Here is a 21,928-nt window from a genome sequence, read left to right as displayed (position 1 = left end):
GTGCCTTGCGATCTCTTTACAGACGTAAGACGAGCGTGCGAGAGGATCATTAAACGCTCGAGTTGGTATCTCTTGCCCGAGTATTCTTGATTAATCGAGGTTTGCTTTTTAGCTCAGAATCGAAAGAATGAGTAAACGACATGAGAAAAATATTTCAAGTTTTGTTCAAAGTTGATGATGACGTTATCAGCTAAATATTTCAAACGTCAAACCCTTATAGCGATAAATTTATGTTCAATTATATGTTCGATTATATTATATTATGTCAACTGAAGAATGATCGTTTTTCTTAGAAAATATATATATTGTTATACCTTGCGCAACAATTTATAAGAGAGAGAAAGAAAACTCAATTTATTTGCAATAAAATTTACAACTATTTACAATAAAGGAGTAAATATATGAAATATCATTGAGTTCGTAGTCGCACAAAACTTTTAAATCTCACGGCTGCCCCCCGAGAAATCCTATTGTTGATGTTTATAAACAATCCTTTAAGAAAAAAATGTGATGGACAAAAGTATATTCCTTCTAGTTAACAAGCTATGTTCTGAGCCAAGCTAAATCTCTGAGCACTTTCGTAACAATATATAGAAGACAAATCCAATTTATTCGATTATTAAAATTTAATCTCTCATTAAATTATCTTTCTTTTATCTTTGTAAAGATATCATCAGAAATATATTATTACCACGATAATGTCCTTGCTTCGTTTTTTTTTCTTTTTTTTTTTTTTGAAATAAAAGCAATAGATGAAATTTTCACTTAAGTGCATCGATCGAGAGAAATCATTTAAATGATTCACTCAAAACGAGAGAGAGAGAGAGGGGGGGGGGAGAGAAAGAAAGAAAGAAATGTCGGAGCCTGTAAAGTAAACGTACTGTATATACTTCAAATTCCGCGACTTCCGATTTTTGATTGAATTCATTCCTAATACTCGATTTTAAACTCTTCCCTCGTTACTTTTGCGAGAGTGAATTAGAAAGAATATACTTATTTGTCGGCCGAAATCGACGCGTCAGAAATGTCAGAGTGATGATGGATTAGCGGCGGTATTATTTAAGGAGATGCAAATTTATCCTACGCGAAGGATATCCATAAATAATGGTTGGTACACGTTAAGGCAGGAATTCATTGCGCGAAAGAATTAAGAGCCATTCTTTAACTGACATACTTGAAGAAATGCGAGTCAACGTATGAGATAAAATGTTAAGGGCATACATTTGTGCATAAGAGAAGATCTTGTCCAGGATTTCTTTTGGGAAATTTTTCAAAATTTCCTTAATCACTCGTCGCATTAAGAATTCTAACGATATTCGAAACAACAAAAGAGGAATGAATGTAAGTAATGAATGAAAAAAGGAAAAGTCCGATCTTTATTTTTATCATATTTTAAAAAGTAATCTGAGAAAAATCAAAGCTTTTTTAATTGTTTCAAAAGTGACTGTTAGAGTCACATTTATAATGATAGGTAATAATATATATTGCAATATTAAAACTAGAACCTACCTTCTACCAAGGATGTTAAAAGTGTGACGTTGGCAGCCTTCCTTCTACCGGCTGGTAGATTCAGACCGATCTTTTCTAATTTTTCCCTTAACAGTCGTCCCCCATTTTTAGATTTCGCTCTATAAACAAAATATACAAGATTAGTTAGATATGTTTTATCCCGAAAAATACGTTCTTTTTGAGAGATTGAAGTCGGATAGACGAATGTTTGAAGGAACGTAGACGAGTGTCGAGGTATCATCGACCTTCATAGTTACAAGACTTTCGAAACTTTTGACTCCTTCATTAATCATTTTTGCGGCAATGCTTATAAAAAAAAAAGAAAAATAAATGAATCAACGAATGCGGAGAGGCAAGAGGATAATATGAGGAGAAGGAGTTTGGAAAGAGGAAGGACAAAGAGAAAAAGAGACAGAGAGATAGAAAGAGAGAGAGAGAGAGAGAGAGAGAGAGAAAGGGAGATGGAAGAAGACATGAAAAAATTAGCATAATCCGAGGGTTTCACGGGTGTAATAGATGATTGAATAACTCGAGCAGCGGGAACAGCAGCAGGACGACGAAATATACTCTCTCATGAAGAAGTCCTGCTAGAGGAATTTCTTTAAACAAGAGAAAAACTAGAAAGGCGAAGATTACGATCGTTGTAAATAACGGGAATCTCGAACGATTGAGGGCGGTTCCTGCTGGAAGGGCAACGTAAATGCATGCTAAAATATTTGCCTAAGTGGAGAATCAAAGAATATCTCTAGCACTCTATCTTTCACTCATTGCAAGGTTTAGTAGATACTCACTGGCGAAACGCGGACGTTAAGATTGCTTTTAGAACGTTAAGTTGTTAAATTCCACGTTGCTCTCATAAACTTTTCGATTGGATAACTTTAAATGATTTAGGTATGAATTTCTTATGTAACTCATCCTTTTTCTAGAGCCGATTCACCGTACAAAGGAAAATCTTTGAAGTTCGAGATAGAAATTAACCGATCGGAAAATGTAGATTTCGATATTAACGATTTTGGTTGGTTGATCTTGTATGACACGAGGACGATGGCAAACCGTCCGTGAAGTATATTTTCTCAATGTGGTATTACAACGAGGAGCCGATAATAGTAGTAGCCAAGTTCTTTCTTAACACACCCTGTCCATCCATCATTCTCCGGCTGGCTGTCATAACGGTAACGCGTATCGTCCAACTTTGTTCGCTTCGGTACCGCCGACTCGTTTGGTTTCCTTCGGTGATCTTTCCTTTTGCTGTGGCAATTAATACGTTTTACTGCTATAACTTTTTAACATAACCGCAACGCATGAACTCAGGACTCGTTTAATCGTTATTTCTTTTTCCTGGCTATTGAGCATTCATCTTCTTTTGCGATTGACGATCTTTTATTAAATGTTTCGTTAATTGTTTTTGATCAAAAGATAATATATATGTAGGTGTATATATGCGCGCGCACACACATACACACACGCACGCACGCACGCACGCACGTACTAACACGGACTATTTTCTATTTATTATAGGAGAAAAAAAATATGTTATTATTAAAAATGATCTCTTTCTCTCTCTTTCTCTCCCCCCCCTTTCTCCCTCCCTCTCTTTCGCGTCATTCCGCGGAAGAGTTCAAATCGATCCTAATCTTGTCGTAGATCGATTGTCCTTGTATATTTATAGTGTCGATTCGAGAAGAGTTTTAGAACCGCGATAGTCAATGTTACATGTACTGCGTGTTTCAACGACAGGTGTATCGCGCTCAGTTTTAATTGTTCTATGTAGACTCCATTAAATATTATTCTAGTAACCTATGGACTATTCATCGAAACATAAACGTTTTTTAATGCTATTATACTCGAGAACTTCATATGGAGTTTCACAGTGATAAGTACGTAAGTACGTAATTACGACCAAAAGGTATGCTTGTTTATCGCTCGAGCTGCAGATCTTACAGAATCGAATTAATAAGAATGCTTAATAACACGTCGCGTTACGTCGACTTCCTCCGTCAGTGTGTTTTTATAGTAAGAGGATTAGAGAGATATATTAGTAAGCTCATTGAACGAGAATTATATGATGGCAATACATAGAGAGGCGTGATTCAATTCGGCCTTCTGTTTCTTTCATTAAAAATTATTACGATAAATTTTCGTAGTAATTATCTAGGTGATATCGCAAACTATTTACGATTTATATTTGATTAACGTGTCGTTTTCTCTCTTTTTCTTTCTTTCTCTCTTTCTCTCTCTCTCTCTCTCTCTCTCTTTCTCTTTCTTTCTTTATTTTTTTCTTTTTTACGAATAACTCGTAAATATCTCCTTAATAGAATATTCTTATAATCATACAAATAGTCGTTTCACTCTAACAGTGACATGCTTTACTGTCTGATTCGTAATGATCTTATACTATTTTTATTTCACAGCACTTCGTAAAGTATGTATATGAACATATTTAAGTACGTACGTATTACTTATTATTGATGATAGTTAGTGTTATTTGTTGCGTACGTGACAAGAGTTAGAATTCGCTAATTACGGAGACTTGTCCTTACTGAAGACGGATTTTCGTCCTTATCGAGTATTCGCGATATTCCTCGAACCCTTCGAAGACTTTCTCTCCCTTTGACGGAATATTTGGGAGACTGATTTCTTGTCTACCATGATTACTCAGGACCTTTCCTATAATATCGGCATCATTAATTGTCGTGTGATATTAGTAAACCGAAGGACTTTTCATGATTGTAGTTCATTCGATATTCATTCGAGCCGTTTTAATTTTCCTTATTAAACGGAGTACCTGAACATCCGAAGAATCTTAATATAATATTACGTTAGTATTGTTCGCTTCGGAACAAGTATTTCCAGAAAGTCGAGATTCCTTGCTACCCGATTATTCTCGAGGCATCCTTGAATACCTGTATCGTTAATCGTAAATGGCTATTGGCTGACATTAGCAAACCGAAGGACTTTCTACGATCATGACCCGAGAGAAGCAAGTAAATGTCTTTCTTGAGGATACTTTGAAGACGATCGTATCATCGATATTTTTTTGTAAATCGCATAAAAACCTAAACCTCGTGGAAGATATGCGCATTATCAAGTTATCCTACTATCCGAATTTATTCGCTATGTTATACACAATTCGTCCATGTTATTAAACTAAAAGAAGAAAAGAAAATGAAACGATTTTGTAATAAACTGATTTCGAAATATATTTCAAGGGACAGTATTCTCGGACGGACCATTTGTCGAAGTAAAATTATACGCTGATCTTAAAAGCTTTGTGAGTACGTTGGAAATTGTAGAGCGAGAAACGAAACGAAAGAAGGAAAGAAAAAGACAAAATCAGTGTGTGCGCGTGCGAGCGAGAGAGAAAGAGAGAGAGAGAGAAAGAGAAGAGAGAGAATCTATGATGGCAAGTCAGAGCAGTGCATGTAATTATCAGTCCGATCACTATTCGAATGAATGAATTATATCGATGGTGTGCGAGGTGTATCGTGGCAATGGCGACAGCAAGATGAGCAGGATTGCACTTGGCATCCTTGCGACTTGCCTAAGGCTTACTCGCATGGGATTGATACTCGAAGCTATGAAATTATTAATACCTCATTTGCATGAAGAGCATAGATCGGTCGCTTTATTGGTACTTTCTTTTCTTCTTTCTTTCTCTTTCCATCTCTTTGTGAGATTTCTTGGAGGTAAAGATCTCTTGACCATCGTCCTTACAGTTGCCCGAGGTCCTTCTTAGCAAGGCGTTAAAGCGCTTGTCCTTTTATTATTCCGAGTAATGCGTTAAATCCAACATTTTCTGCGGATCCCTCGAAGGTATCACGAAATGAGAGGATATTCAAGGAAAAGTCGTATCCAATTATGGTCTGGGCTTTATAAGGAAAGCCATTATTTTCAAGGGAATCATGGAAATGGTCGTTCGGGGCGGCACCTCCGGTCAATAACTTGCCGTTCAAGAGATTACGGAAGTTTCCTCGCGATAAAGTATCGTAAAATGAATGGAGTGTTTACGAGAGTCTGTGTACGAGAAACTGTGCTTACGTGTTTATAGATATACACGTTTACAGGTGTAGATTCTACGCGCACATGCACTTCTCGTTGCATATACGCTTTATACGCATAATATAATATGCGTTACTACATTGACGTATCCGGCCGGCTCCTCTGTACAACGATTTATCCGTGCCTCCGCTGATAAAACATTGCGCAACTTATATATGTGCTCTGCTACCCAAGTAAAATGGTGAATCAGATAAAGCAGAAGGGGAGATCATTCGCGCATGAGAGAGAAACTCATAAATCAGACTACCCTGTCCGTGTTGTTTCGAATACAAGACGTCCGGTCAATATAGATCCACCGTTTATTAATTATCTTCATAGATAAAGACGTTTAACGGTGAATCTCGATTCTTCTTTATTTGCGATGTATTCTTCATCACGGAATGATATATATATATATATATATATATATATATATATATCATATATATACCTACTTACGCGTGCTTTCACTTCGATAACTCGTTTCTCCAAAAGATAATTTCATTTGGATTTCCAATCAATGAAGATCGATTTATCGCGAAAGTGAATGATTCTTTGTGTAATGATACTTTTTTCTTCTTAGCGGAATATAATTAATATTAGAACTCACATTGATTTCTTACCAAGAAATCTTGCTAAGAGGCGAGATTTTTTAAAGGACTAATTATTTTGCTAACGTAAAATATGAATGATCCTAATTGTAATAATAATATATGTGTGTTATTATATTGGTGAAAAACGACGATCGAATATTCGAAGTTATTTTAATGCTTAATAATCGCTTTAGCGTAAGGTTAAATTATTCTAACGGTGCACACGTAAGTTTTCTCGCGATATTACGGTGAATAGCTCGGACGGTTAAGACACATGAATGAACCGCTTTCTCTCTCTTTCGTTCTCTTTCTTTGCCAAGAAGAAGAGTGGGGATCGGAAAGAAAGAAGCGAGATACAGAAAGAAAGAAAGAAAGAGAGAGAGAGAGAGAGAGAGAGAGGGAGAGAAAGAGAAAGAGAGAGAGAGAAAGAGAGAAAGAGAAAGAGAGAGAGAGAGAGAGAGAGAGAGAGAGAGAGAGAGAGAAAGAGAAAGAAAGAAAGAGAAAGAGAGAGAGAGAGAAAGAGAAAGAGAAATCGGAGGAAAGAATTATTATACACTTGAATGAACCAAATGCTTACTCGATTCGTGACGCTTTTGATAGAAAAAATAGAAATAATTTACGTAGACTTTATTCTTTTTTGGTATTATTTGGAAATTTTATTTTTTACTTTCCTTTTTTTTTTTTAATGAAATCATTTACTTTTGAAAAAGATATTAATGACTAAAAGTATGAGTTTGGTTCGGTAATGAGTCATTCGATAAAGTGGCTTCTTATGTTCCATATCTATCTACATTCCATACATGACAATATTACCGTTTAGATAGTTTTCAGAATAATGCCTTGTATAATATAATTTAGATATCATTAATTAAGGAGATACATATAAATTAATTTTATTTCTATAAGAAACGAAATTAATATACCGCATAATTTGAAATGGTCATTTACTAGTATTCTTTTTTTTTTAATAGTGTAGAAATATTGTACGAATTGTTGAAGAGGTATCTTTACCTTCGTAAAACACCACCGAGGAGACTGGCATTTAGACATTCCGGTGGCGAGAGTCGTCTCTGTACTTCGGCTACCGTAACTTTGTACTTGCTGGTGCTGCTGAGTAACGATAATCGTCCTGGGACTGAACAGAACACGTCTGAAGGTTGCGCGTTCCCTGTCAGCATGGCCTTTTCGCTTCTCTCCGAAGGCTTCATGTCTGCAAACACAAAGCACATGTCTTTTTAAAACTATTCATTTTTTCTTTATTTCTTTCTAATTTTTATTTCTATTGTGTTTTTACCATGCGAACATTACAAACGTCATACTCTTTATTATCGATATAATCGTACAATCATTCGCGACGTGGCTCGAATATGATTTATAGACCAGTTTTGTAAAGACACCTTCCCGGTTTAACTCCCGATCAAGATTAATCGTATCGACCGATTTATCGATAAATTAAATTATAGACCTCCGTGTAACTGGTCATAACGTAGCGATAAATTTACGTAATATGCCGTTCTATGTGCTGCTTCTTTTTCTTTTTCTTTATGCGTGTGAAGATAAGAATAAAAGAAAAAGAAGAAAAGGAACTGTCGAGTATCGGTGATCAATTAATACTTTCTTGTGCCACGAAGAATGTAATAATAATCCGTATTAATATTGGTATCGAAGTAGCTCTTCTAACGTTTGGAAAAGGTCGTTGTGGAGATTAGCGATTTCACGGTGAGGAGCCAACGAAATACCGAAAGCCATGCGCTCTCTCTCTTGCCTGAAATTATCTTCTCTATCTTTCTCTCTCTATCTTCTCTGCGTTATATGTATATAATCGCGAACGGGGCAATATCTTCAGAGAAATATTTTAAATTCGCCAGTATACCATCGTATTTTCCTTCCTATGCATCAGTAGCCTCGCATTATTGGATGGCCGTTCTCTGGAATGCTTAATATCAAATCTCGTAGGGGCTACCGACAAAGCGCGTTATTGCAGTATAGCCAATGGTCAACTTATATAAGAGTCTGGACTCTTCATTGTTAAATTTGCGGTAACCGCATGCGATATTTGAACGTTTAAAATGTTAACTGTCAGAACCAGTTTTTCATAAAATCGTATGTACATTTATAGTATATTTTAGATTTTTTTTTTTTTTAAATGATAGATTCGATAGCTACAATGTTATTTTTAATGGATGAATGTTATAAAATTTGGCGAAAGTTTCGTAAAAGAGAAGAAAGAGAAAAAGAATTTACGCTCGTTAATCTTTGTTTTTGAATCATTATTTTACTTACGAATTATTCATTTGTACGATGTGAAATAATTATAAAATTATCGCTTTGAATTTGGCACAGGAAATGTAAGTTAAGTTCTGAAACGATTTCTCATCCACCTTCTCGTTTGCGAAATAGGGTGAGTTATTTCGCAACGGTTGATTAGAGTTGAGAGCAGATAGATCTTTTTAAAAATCTTCGAAAGAATTACGAATGCGTAAATGTTTCTAGTGAGCTGCGAAAATTTCTTTATTATTACGAATAAGTATCCTTGCGAATTACGTTTTGAATAATTTACATGACTTGAATGATGAAATTTGTGTACATAGAAAAGTTTACGGTTGGAAGTACTAGTAGAAAAAAATGAATCATTAATTTCTAATCATCGATCTGTGATGCTTTTTAAATTTTACCAATTTCTTTATCTTTCACTTTTGAATTATATTATGTTATTATTATTGCTATTTTTAGTTAAAATTCGAAAATGCGTTGGGTGCATAATTATTCGAAAAAATAGAATATTCGATTGTAATTATTTATACATATCATCTAGAATTTTTTAACGGTGTAAATAATAGTGTTAACCATTTGCGGTGCAAAGAAATTCACGGTTGACGTGCCATGCACGTCATTTTTCTTCCTGCAACAATTGCCTGACGACGTGTGTAAGACGTCGCTGGCGTTCCGGTAACAGAAGCATCTCGACATGCGTGGCACGTCTTTCTACCGCAAGTGGTTAAAATAAATGTTTCATTTTTAACTTGCACAACTATTTTTGATAATATATAAAAAAATAGTTACATATCAGTCTTGTATCGTAAACATGTCCAGTCCGAGATTTCATTACATAAGTCAGTTAGATTAGTCCTTGGTTGATTATCTAATCGATTATTATGTCATTTGTTTTATTTATTGTTGGATCGGTTACGTCAAATGTAATGGTGTGGGAAAATGGAGGATCGCAAACCGCATGTGTCTCCTAAATAAGTACTTACTTGCCTTTTCTGGTAAGATGGGAGAAAACGATCGCCACTATTTGACACCGTCGTGTTTTTGAATTGCACAGCTTTTGTTTCTGTTTATTTATGAATAATTGGTTAGAGTGGTGGCTAGTAAACTTAAGTAGTGGGCACACGGATTGATTGATAGCAAGTGGTTCTTGGGTTACGTTATTGTTATTCTGAAGTCTCGAAAGACTTCCTAGAAAATATATTCTAATGTTTTTCTAATTGTAAGTATTGTTACGTAGCCCAGATCGCTACGTAGTAATAGTACGTATGATGAGCATATATAGGTGTATGTATGGCAACGTTAGACAAGTTGTCTATATTATCTATGGACCGCTAGAGAGTCAATAATATCGAGACGATTGACGGTGTCTGGATCGAACAGGTCAAATGGGTAATAAATTTCCGTGCGGTCCAAATAGGTCGATGGTTGCGTGGCTCGCAGCAACGCTCATAAATTATAATGCTTAAGAGAGCAAGTCGAAGAGAGCAAAGTGAAGAGCGAACGGAGAGTAAATAGAGAGAGTAAGAGGTCTATGGTATCACTAGCTTCAGCGATCAAAACTCGCCGAAAGGAACGGAGACGTACACGCGTGTTCTTGATTTACATTACGCGGATCGCGAAAGTTGATTAAAAAAGATCCAGCCTGTTTCTCTCTTTCTTTCTTCTCTTTCGTTTTACAATAATGTCTTCGTAAATTTTCATTTACCAGTTTTGTTTATTTATTGCTGTACTCTTTAATCGTATAGATTTTTCTTTAGCGAATCGGTAAATGATTGACTCCTTCTTTTATCCTTAAAAGTACCGACTAGAACACCTATACAAATATGTATAAGTAATATCAAACAATCACGAAAACGGTAGATCATATTTAAAATACTTAATATTTCCTCGTGCGTTTTCAAATCTGTATAAAGAGGCAGCTCGTCGAAAATCAATATAATAAAGAAGAAGAAGAAAAATAAGAAGGAGGAGAAAAGAAAAAAGAACCTCATTGCCACTTATCGAATTTTTCGATAATCCTCGAACATTCACGAAACTCTAAAAGCGTACAAATATCTTCGTTGACAAAGCCCGTTATCTTGGTTCCCTTCCGCGTTCGAGAGGCTACATAATTACGAACGCGGTAGCCTTCCACGACACGTGTAGGGGCCTTATGAAATATTATTTAGAAATAATAAGCGCTTTGGGCACTTTCCATCATTCATTATTCGTATCTCTTTCTTTCCTTTCTCTTCCATCTCTCATTCGCTTATCTTCATCGTTCGCTAACGGCTAAGGTGTATTAATTTATTTAATGGGAATAACTTTCGCGTTTGAGCTTCACGTATTCACTCTGTATGATGTGAATACACACACGCACACGCACACGCACACGCACGCGTGCGCGCACACATACACGTCTATGTAATGCATACATACAAATCTACTATGTGTAAAACATGTAATTATCACGAGCTGCCGTGTGAATTGTGAAATCGTCTCACTCATCGATAGTACTCTTGCTATCGGTCAATCTCTATCGGCGAGCGAGTTAATTACTCGACAACGTATCTAGCGATTCTACGGGCATAATAATGAGAACGAACGAAAGATCCATGACATTTCTCGAGAAATCATCTAAGAAGATATATTTCCATCTTATTTTCAGGCCCATCGAAGTATTCGTGTTTAAATCATATGGACGAGTTCGTTGTTGTTAACTAGCTTTTATCGAGAAATTCTCGTTGAAAAATCATGAATCGATCGATAGATCAATTTGCGACTAACGCTTTCATTGACAACGATCAAGTATCTTGCCTTTTTGAATTATCCAGCAAGTTTAATGAGTACCTTCTGACATGATGGAAAAGCCAGCAAATTTAAAATACATCAAAGGTTTTGCGTGTGGCTATCTTCGCTTAGTTATTTTCTAAAGTCGTTGCTTCGATTGCATAGACGTTTAAAGTATTTCTTCGATCGTTATCGATAGAAACGAAAGCGAAGTTACTTGGAATTCTTCATAATGCGGAAATAAGAATGTTCGTCGAACGGTCAGCATAATGAAAGCGGAGAAAAAGAGAAACCGAGAGAGAGAGAGAGAGAGAGAGAGAGAGAGAGAGAGAGAAAGAGAGAGAGAGAGAGAGAGAGAGAGAGAGAGAGAGAAAGAGATTGAAAAGAATTACGATAGAGATCTTTTATACATATAAGAATTTCGTTGTCCGTAAGTTGACGCTCCTTCAAGATTTCCCATGCAATCATGGAGTTTGTGTAGGGAGATGTCTCGAGAGAGCTAATCGTTTCTCACTGGTTCTTCTTGATGCTACCTCCTTGTCCGTGGCGAGATAACGTCTAGGAAGTGGCCACTGGATAATTTGTCATCACGGATGAGCCGTGGATGCATCATGAGGACTAATAGACTCCCCAAACGAGATACCAAGATGGTTCTGTATATAGATATCTTTCTTGCGTCCCTTCGTAAAAATGGCACGAATATATAGTTGATTAATTTCCATATGTTTTAGCCCGTCGAGTTTCAAATAATCAACCGAGTGTACGCATATAAAAAGATTCACGCAAGCTCGTTTCAGCTTCGAAACAACCGAGAAGCCGTGAATCATTTGCATGTTGAGTAATTGTACTCTCCGAGCTGGTAACGCCTTGATCTCATCTGGATCATCCACAGCGAAAGCGGATCACTCGCGATCTCATTTTCGTCATTGCCTTCGATATCTATAGCTCTCTCTTTCTCTTTTTTTTTTCTTTCTTAATCGATCCAAGATTAGTTAGCAATAAGCAGTATGGCAGGTATATAACGTAATACGTAGGCGTAACTTGTCTCTGTTATATTCTCGCTAACGGTACATGATGTAGGTTTCTATATATCGTATAATAGGAATTGATCGGACATTTTTATTTTGCTTCCTTGAAGAACACTATTATATTGGAAAAAGCCTCTTAAAAGATATAACACGTTCCGTGCGATATGTCTGTAACCTCGCTGTAAATCGCGAATGAGAAACGGATGATAAATTGACACGTTGAGGTTTAAGCGGACAGCTAAGTCCCTCATTTTCTACGCCAACGCTTGGTGAGGGACGCGATCGGACGATGACTGGAATCGACGACGATGAGAAATTAAATGCATCCGCTCGTTTGGTTTTGCCTTGAGTAAATATACTTTCGAAAGCGTCAATGGTGCTACGTCAGTGCTACGATAATCTACGAGGGACAGAACTCTATGTAATGCTTCATTGCGAAGGTCGAATCTTCGAAAGAAAAAGAAAGAAGAGAAGTTCGTAGAATGTTAAGGAGCGCTTGACATTTCCAAATTCATGGCAAGAATTAACCAAGGTGTCGGAGATATTTCTACCGATATATTGATCGATTTCTCAAGATCTACGATTTTTCGAGAATTTAAATGTTCTTGCTGTCGTTTGATATGTCATCAACTAATTTAACAAATCAAAACGTGATGTCCAAATCTAAGAAAATATTATTCGATAATTAATTATTAATCATCAAGACTCGAATTTTCCTTTCATCACGTCGAAAAAAAAGAATTCGGAATTCGTTCGATTGTGTATCGCAAATGATTCATATGGCAATTCGACGCTTGAAAAACGACAGTGTATAGTGGCAGACTGTAGCCGGAGGTAAGTAACGCAGACCTGCAGTCTGCGCGTTGCTCAACACCGGACGGTTTTGATTACAGGATTCACTGTTGTAAAGTCGCAATTCATAGAATATTTAACGAGGTGGATCATAGGCAACAATGGTTAGTAAAGGTGTTTCAAAGGAGGAGTTTCTCTCGCAACGAGTCGCGAATAAGATTGTAATTGTTTTACGAGAGTTAATCGATTTTCGCGCGATCGATTGAAAAATTTTTATTTTTTCTCTCTCTCTCTCTCTGTTATCATTTTCATTATTCTTATTTCTGATCATCCAATTATCCTAACAATTTCATCGTATCGTATCGTATCGTAAAGTGGAAGTATTCATAACTATTGTAATCTCTTCTGAATAGAGAAAAAATAAAAAAGCAAATGAATAATAAACCTGGTTTAGAAAATTAATTGTAACGTATCGATACATGTTTGTCAAAAGTACTCGCACGCGAACGTTCATCCGACCACACTTGTTATTCTTCGGATGATCAACTTTAGCTCTCAATAAAAAATCCACCGCCTCGTCCCGTTTTCTTTTCTTCTTTTCACCGGCGAGTGAATCACGAATAGCAAATTGAAGTAAAAATTTCTCTCTGTATCTTGGACTCGTCTTCACCTGTCATTGACTGGATTCTTTTTCGTTAAATGGTAGCCGAATGAGACACGAAGGCGTGCAGGAGGACGAAGTAAAAGAAAAAGGTGCAAGAAAAGTGCAACAGGTAATAATGATTGCAATTCGAGTCCGTATAATTTTCATACCAGCGGAAATGGGAAACGTCCGACCAACATGCATTGAGAGCACGTTAGCCGGACTCTTGCTCGTCGTCAACGAAACGAGCTTCTTTCCTACGTAAAAAAATGAAAGACACTCTCCTTTTCTTTTTATTTTATTAAGTTTAATCTCTCCATTATACTTATACTATATATATATATATATATATATATATATATATATATATATATATATAATGTTTCATTATACATAATTAGAGTATATTAATTATTACCTGTATACCCCTCTTAATCGGTTTAACTTTATTTTGTATATTTTAATTTTGCTATATTTCATTATTTCACATTCTTCAACTTTTCTTTATTCTTAACTATTCTTTATTCCTAACCCAAGTTATTACATTAAATTTATTTTCCAAGTGTACGTAAGACTCAACCCAATTTTGAAAGTGAGGTCGGATTGCTTGAAGAGAAAGAAATTCCATGGAAAACCGCACGTATGCATACACATCAGATTCCTAGAAGGAGATAAAGCTCGTCTCGATATCTACAAGAGATTTGTGGAAAAAAATTCCTCTTCTCCTGTAGTTTGTTTTCGCACATGTACGACGCGATAAAATTGTCGGGAAAATTAAAAGTCGTCAGCGAAGAAAAAAGCCGAAAAAAAGAAAACCTGTTCCATGCTTTATAAACGGGACATTCCGAGAAATCGTTGTGGTATTAAGAATCGAAACTCATTGAGAGTCGCGTTATTGCGTAATCGAAAAAAGAAGAAGACAATATCGTGCTCGAGATATATGCGATTACTGCATATTTGCATTACATTAAACCGTGCGACGTGCTGCGCAGAGCAGTTCAAGAGAAACTTGTTATTTGAGGAAATCTCATGGACATATACACATGCACGCACCCTTATATATGGCGAAGTGTGTGTGTGTATTCATTTTGTCGTTAACTTTACATTCGCTTGATTTGTATGATATCGTGGAATCATCGGCGGAAATAATAATGCATTTGTTCGTTCCTCGTTACAAAATCTTGAGGAAAGGGAAATAAAGAAGAAAAAAGAAAAAAAACAAAGAAAGGAGAAGAAGAAAGAGGAAGAAAGAAGAGAACATCTTTTCGAAGCTGCTCACTTTCACGTACGATCCTCTGTCTACCTTCGTTTGCTTTTTCATCTTCTTTTTAGTTTGATTTTATCTCTTTGGTATCTTTTTCTGTCTTCCTCTCTCTCTTTCTCTTTCTGTTTTTTTTCTCTTTATCCATCTTGTTCTTTTTCTTATAATCATATAAGATTAATATCGATTCTCTCTTCCTCATTCTCTCTGTCTTTTTTTTTCTCTACATAAGAAAGCACAAAATTTCAGCTTCGATTCTTCTGAGACCAAACAGGGAAGAACGTATGCTTGCTAGTATCTACATGTATGTGTGTGTGTGTGTGCGTTACGAAATAAACTGTATGTATTAGCGTGCGAGAGAGCAGAACATTAGAAATTTGTACAGCACGAGTAATATGGGCGAGGCGCTTTCTTGGCCAAGGTTCGACCAGAGAGAGAGACTCTTGCTCGTCATGTAGATTATTGAGTACCACGCAACACTACCCGTGAGAGGAAGAATCTTTCAGAACGTTAAGATTAATAACGTTCGTTCCTTTCTGATTCGAAACTCGATCTTGAATATCGGGTGTCTAAAAATAGAGAAGAGTATTAGAAGAAGATTGGATTGTTGTTTTCTATGATTGATGAATATTAAAGTTAATCTCCAAATTTATTGAATTTTCGGACAAATTTTTAATTATCCTTTCATAAATCAGATCAATAAATGATATGAAAATTTTTTATTTCTTTCGATATTTTCGCCGCGTATATTATAAAATAAAAATTGAAATAGAAAGATTGCGTATGAATTTTCGTTAAAAATCTTTATCACTCACTAACCAAAATAAATTGATCCATATTGTTTTTCACTATTCAATACAAATAACAGTTTTAAATGATTGGAATGGTGAATTAGCAACGTGGTGAGATTAAGTCATCAATTTCGACGTTTACGCGATTTTCAAAATTTGAAGTTTTAGATAGAACGAAGACAAAGACAAAGACGAAGACGAAGACGAAGACGAAGACGAAGACGAAGATGAAGACGATTCAATATTATCCATAGCCTCGGGCTATTTAGAGAAATCATTTCAAACGAACTCGATGCAATTTCTCTTCTTTCTTTCTTTTTGAATTTTAATGATTGGTCGAACCACCGACTGATCATGCGAGCTTGCGTTTATTTCCATCGTTTCTATGATTTATAATGCGATTGTGTAATGCAATTATTATACAGGTGTATTGATAAATTAATATTACGAGCCAGTATCGAGAAGAATCACATTTACAAATCGACGTGACTATCGTCGATTCGTCACAGATATCACTCACTTGTCAAGGTTATGTGGATCTTTGCGTCAACGTTACGTAAATGCATCGTTTAAGTTTTCTTCGTTAGATAACATATATGAAACTTAGAGGATGATTTTTCATTTGTCTACGTCGAGCTTTTTCGAAAGCCAATTAATCGTATCAAAAGTATTCGGATGTTTGTTTTGAATTTTAAATGAAATAATCTAGAAGCATTTATCAACTAATTTCCAAAAGAATTATGATGTTAAAATTTATTCTATTGAGACGAGAAGTGTTATTAAAGAGTAATTAATGTAATAATTAAATTGATGAATTTGCTTCCCATCGAATAAGAAAAAAATATAAATTAGATAACTTGTTTTTCAATATAATAAATGTAATTTTAAATAAATCTAAGTAATGTGTTACTTCTTCGTTACCATTGATACACTGTCTTTTTCTTCCAACTTGTCTATGCTGATTTATATCGGTCTGTATTACGTCTTGTTAAATCGACCGAGAAAAATGAGCACGTTTTCGCTTTGGTGACCGTTAAAATGTATAATTACGAGGCATCTTTGTTGATATACAACGGTAATTATCGTGATAAATCACGGTGAGGCTTGTCAGGCGGAACGTCATAACGCTCGAAGATTGAGCATCCTTCATTATTATGTTTTCTCTATATGAGAAAAAGGAAGAATTGTTATTGACACGGATAACTATGGACGCAATGTAATATTTATTATTACAAATCGGTTCTAAATATTGTTTGAAATTTTTCAAACGTAAATGAAAGAAAACAAAGCACAGTTTTTCTTTAAAAAAATAAATTTATAAATATTCTATATCGAGTTCTTTTCAGAAGGAAGATCCCTAAGCTTAAAGCTCACGTTGAAGTTATTTCTTTTTGCACGTGGATATCGGTTGGTGAAAAAAAAGAGAGAGAAAGAGAGAGCGTACGCACGATTTCCTGGGCAATCAACGCGCCGGAAGCTCAACCAATCGGCATGGTAGAAACTACTTCGCTTACTTCTCGACCTTGATTGGTTAGTCGTATCGAATGGGGTGTGACTTTTTGAGGCCGATGGTCTCTCTCTCTCTCTCTCTCTCTCTCTCTCTCTCTTTCTTTCTCTTTCTCGACAACAGGGGGTCTTTTAGTGCAGTTTCGCTAGTAGAGCAGAGGATATCCACCTGGCCCTGAGGCGACAACGAACGATGCTGCTCCTTCATTCCTTCGTTAATTTCATTAGACCGACTGATTTTCCTACTATGGCCCTTTGGCCCCTTCCCAAAAAGATGGTGGTGCTGGTTGAACTATCAGAAACCCCCTGAAGAGAATCTCCTCCTTCTGGGTTTGTTCAACGCGGCGGGATACTCGTTGGGTCGAACAACGAGATACGACAAAGAGGTCCGTGTCTTTACGATTCGGTCGTGCACGACCATCTGATAATGATCGATCGATGCACGATTTATTAACGCACGGTTTAACGCTCTCCTTCGAAGTCATTCTCGAACAAACGTCCTCGATACAATCGAGATGAAGAAGGGTTCTTACCAATTTTATATATGATTTGAACAAATCGAACGTCCAATGAATTGTGATCGAATGAGTACAAGAAGAACATTTAACTTCTCTAAAGTTTCTGTTCTACGTTGAATAAATATCATTGTTAATATATATGTCTTTAGTAAATGTAAGTTTATACCTACTTATATTTAAAGTAATACATTTTTGGATTGTTTTATTGTTTTTTGTTATCTTTATAAAATCATAATTGATATTATTATGTTTTCTTGTTCATTGGAGTATATTATACTTTCTTATCATATGTACAAAATTTCATAGTTACAGTAGTCATAGAACAGAGTGTGAAAATCAAATATCAAACATCTTCTAAGAATTTAATAAGGATGACATATTTTTCTGTTATTCTGTTAATGAAAATTAACGAGAGGAGATAAATACATCTAAAGGTCGATGAATGGATTAGAAAAATCATTAACATGGCAAAAACGAGCCGTCTTCCGATCTTATTTGAATGATTAATCTCTTCTAATAGCGGTACCATGCATTTCGATAATCGACCCGATAGTTGGGTCTTCGAGGCCGGTCGATTAACCACAAAAACTCGTTCGCTTTCCTTATGCGAGCCGAAGCGTACGTTCCTTTGCCGGTTCTACTATCGGCACGCCTGGTTAAATAAGAAATCGGAGAGTCGTGGACTCTCGATCGAATCAAAGGAACATGTTAGACTCGATAGCACGATAACAACGTATAGATATATTCGATGATAGATAGAATATTGATAAAAAACAAATAAAAGAAAAAAGAAATTAAACTTGTAAATTGTATCGCATTGAAGTTCCTAGCCTGTAATTAACATTTCAAGATCGAATCATCTGAAACACTTAAAATAAGTTTCAGAGGTCCGTGATACGTAGAAGAAATGTTTTTAGCAAAACTAAATCGCTGAGAGAGAGAGAGAGAGAGAGAGAGAGAGAGAGAGAGAGAGAGAGAGAGAGGGAGAGAGAGAGAGAGAAAGAGAGAGAGAGAGAGAGAGAGGGAGAGAGGGAGAGAAAGAGAAAGAGAGAGACAGAGAAAAAGAGAGAAAAAGAAAGAAAGAAAGAGAGCAATAAGCTTGTTTTTGATAAGTCCGACGTATGCTATGGCTAACAAACTGGAGCACGTTTTGAAACGACGAGGCAGCCAAGGTAAACCGCGGTAATTGTATAACCGACTTCCGAGAAGCGGAACGCGTGTCGCTATACAGGGTGTTAAAAAAAATGGTTCAGAACTTAAAGAACATATAGTAATCTAATTAAGATATAAGTTGCTATTCAATTAACTGATCCAAAGATCCATTCGAGAAAACTAAATTTACGATATCGTATAAAGGACGATTTCTCGATTTCGTTAGAGATCTGTCGATTGAATCTCGATTTCTATCGATTTCTATTTTTTTGCATAATTGAAATGACCGTAAACGATGTTATCAATGATAACTAAGATTAATTCCGACGTTCGGAATCATAAAGGAAAGATTGGTTTTAACAATTGAACATTTTTCCTCATTTATCCTCGAACGTTTCTTTAACGAGATTCTCAAAATAAAATAGGAAAATCGATTCGAAGTAACCATTTACTTAAGAAGACGTAAAAGTTTCCAAGTTTTCATGCTTCTTCGAGCGAAAATAAAGAAGAGTTGAAAAGTAAGAATGCAGAAGGAAGGACTGTCCAAATAAGCTGGCAAAGAGAGGGCGAGTAACGAGGCATATAATAACCCTTGGTGACGTTCGAACAAACAACCATCTGTAGGTAATGCCCCTATGGCAAGTAACGCCCCGAAAACTACACCCCGTCAAGAAAATTACAATGACAATAAATGAAATCCGATCCGCCCGGCGGGCACGTACTCTTTTCTTTTCTCTTCTGCTTTTTTTTTATTTCTCGCATCTCTCTCTCTCCTTCTCTTTTTCTAGTTCTCTCTCTTTTACTGACTATTCTATCGGCACCGGTACTTTTCTGCTATTGTGTTGCCCATTCGAGAAAAGTAAAGAACTATAACGCCGAGGGTTATATCCTGTGTGCGAAATAGGTATATTTTTGAATCGTTCTTCCATTTCCAAGTTTGACATTTCGCTTTTATAAGGTAGAAACGAAGACGCAACGAGCGTGAAAAATCGTACAATTGTGTTACAGGAAGCTTTTCTCACTTCGTAATATTTTCCCTCTTTCGGGGATTGTATATATTCTTAGGTGATTTTTAAAGAGAAAGGATGTTAGTTGTCTAATCTCATTGTCTAGAATTAGAGGATGTTTCTTATTTCGACGCAACGTTGTCAAATTAGTTTTTCTTAACGAGCGTATGGTTAAAATACGTTACGTAATTATTCTTCCTTTTCTTTTTTCTTTCAAAATGCCGCGCAATCGAATGAGTCGAAAAGTCGAGTCTAAAAGTCATTCGAGAATCACATAAATTAGATTTGATCTACGTCAGGGATTTCCTTCTGAGAAAGGTAAGAGAAAAGGAAGCGGGTTAATTAATTTCGGTTCTTAGGAGTAGATAAAGAGAGCCGATAAAAGTACGGGGCGGAGATTAAATTCGATCGATAGATCGATCGTATGAACGACTGAACAACCAATCGATCGAGTAGAAGTCCTGCATGCGTGACACTTTCGTAAGAGAGCAATGTCGTTGGCCGCGATTGGTTCGTTTGTTCCTTCGTTCGTTCACTCGTACGCTTACTTGATCGCGAGTTTGACGTGACGGCTTACATGGATAGTTAAGAATCGAACGAAGCGCGCAAGTTTCCTTATAACCCAGGCCTTTGCCACGATCCATGTAGTAGCTAAGACATCTTCGTAACGTTGGCTCGGATGAACGGATAACTGGTTCAGCGTTACGTAATTCGAGTTATCGAGGGGATCCACTCCTGTTTTTATCTTTAAGTTAGTCCGAGTACTTCTAATAAGCTCTTCATAAGCTTTGTTCTTATTCGGCATTTCAAATTTGCCGACGCGTCTTTTGATAGCCTGATGATTTTTAGCATGGTTTTTTTCTTGTACTATCTCATTATGAGATTCTGACTTTTCTCCTTTCTTTCTTTTCTTTTCTTTTTTTTTACTTCTAGATACTTCTTCATCACGTATCTATACTATTTTGTTCTTCAAATCGTTCGGCAAGGGGATAAATTCTAATTAAGAACGACAAGCCATATGTAACGGTTAATTTATTTTATATTTCCATTGTCGATGATATGATATATATATATATATATATATGACTCTTTCATATCGGTATTATAGGTACTATTACGTATAGATTCGTCTATATTTTCTATTTTGTCATTATTCTTGTGTATTATTGTAATAAACTAATTGTTAGAATAAATTTTGTACGAATTTGTGAAGGGCTATTGAAACTTATTGTAATTTCATCTACTTTGATAGTTCAATCGAATTTCAGTATATTTCAATATGATGTTTATATAAATGACTTACTTTTCAGAAGTGGCAGGTCGTTCATAAAACTTCCATCGTCTACATTCGTGTTCTGTAATTAAAAAAATGAAAAAAGTTGTTAATAAAGAAAGATACAAAGATCTATAGTGAGAATAAAAGGAAAGCGATTCGTACACCTTAGATCAATAAGTTGTAGACATAGATAAATTTTAAGAATTAACGACATGAGAAAAAGAGATGAAAAAATCATAAAGCCAAAATACTTTCACATCAAGCTTTTCAACGTTTGCTGTTGTGAAACAATTTTTATGATTCCTTCACTAGCTCACAACTATCATCGAAAAGTGCAAACGAAAAGCTGACAGAAAAAAATGAACATTTGCAAAGGCAAAAAAACACCTAAAAAAAGAATGAGAGATAAAGATATCAAAAACTCATAAATTTCATGTTATCCACCCACTTTTCTCTCTTTCTCTCTCTCTTTCTCTCTATCACTCATCTCATAAATTCAAAACATTACGAGCGTGGCGCACGATCTTAAATCTGTCAAAAATTAAGCTATAGGTCATCTTGACGGTTGAAGTAAAAATGGTGTCTACGGTCACGTGCTTCTCGTAAAAAAGATTGCGAAGGTAAATTTTCCGTTCTTTTTTTATACACCATGCATAAAAAAATAAAAGAATAAGAGATATACAGAGAAAGAGAAAGAGAAAGAGAAAGAGAGAGAGAGAGAGAGAGAGAGAGAGAGAGAGAGAGAGAAAGAGAAAGAAGGTGAGAGTTAAA

The 21,928-nt window shown here is 35.8% G+C and overlaps 1 protein-coding gene across 7 annotated transcripts in view; it reads right to left on the bottom strand.

The window, feature by feature from the left end:
* LOC124951151 (transcription factor AP-2-epsilon) overlaps window positions 1-21,928 on the bottom strand; it is a 139,823-nt gene that overhangs the window by 6,884 nt on the left and 111,011 nt on the right. For all 7 annotated transcript variants that reach the window (XM_047499029.1, XM_047499019.1, XM_047499039.1 and 4 more), the window contains 3 exons: window positions 21,185-21,236; window positions 7,152-7,350; window positions 1,510-1,628 (listed from right to left, as the gene is read on the bottom strand). In XM_047499029.1, the coding sequence (XP_047354985.1) occupies window positions 1,510-1,628; window positions 7,152-7,350; window positions 21,185-21,236 (370 nt within the window). The remainder of the gene's footprint in view (window positions 1-1,509; window positions 1,629-7,151; window positions 7,351-21,184; window positions 21,237-21,928) is intronic.

This window comes from Vespa velutina, chromosome 1 (assembly GCF_912470025.1).
Source record: "Vespa velutina chromosome 1, iVesVel2.1, whole genome shotgun sequence".
NCBI lineage: Eukaryota > Metazoa > Arthropoda > Insecta > Hymenoptera > Vespidae > Vespa > Vespa velutina.
Note: the sequence above shows the minus strand (reverse complement) of the source record. Positions and strands in the feature narration are given on the sequence as shown.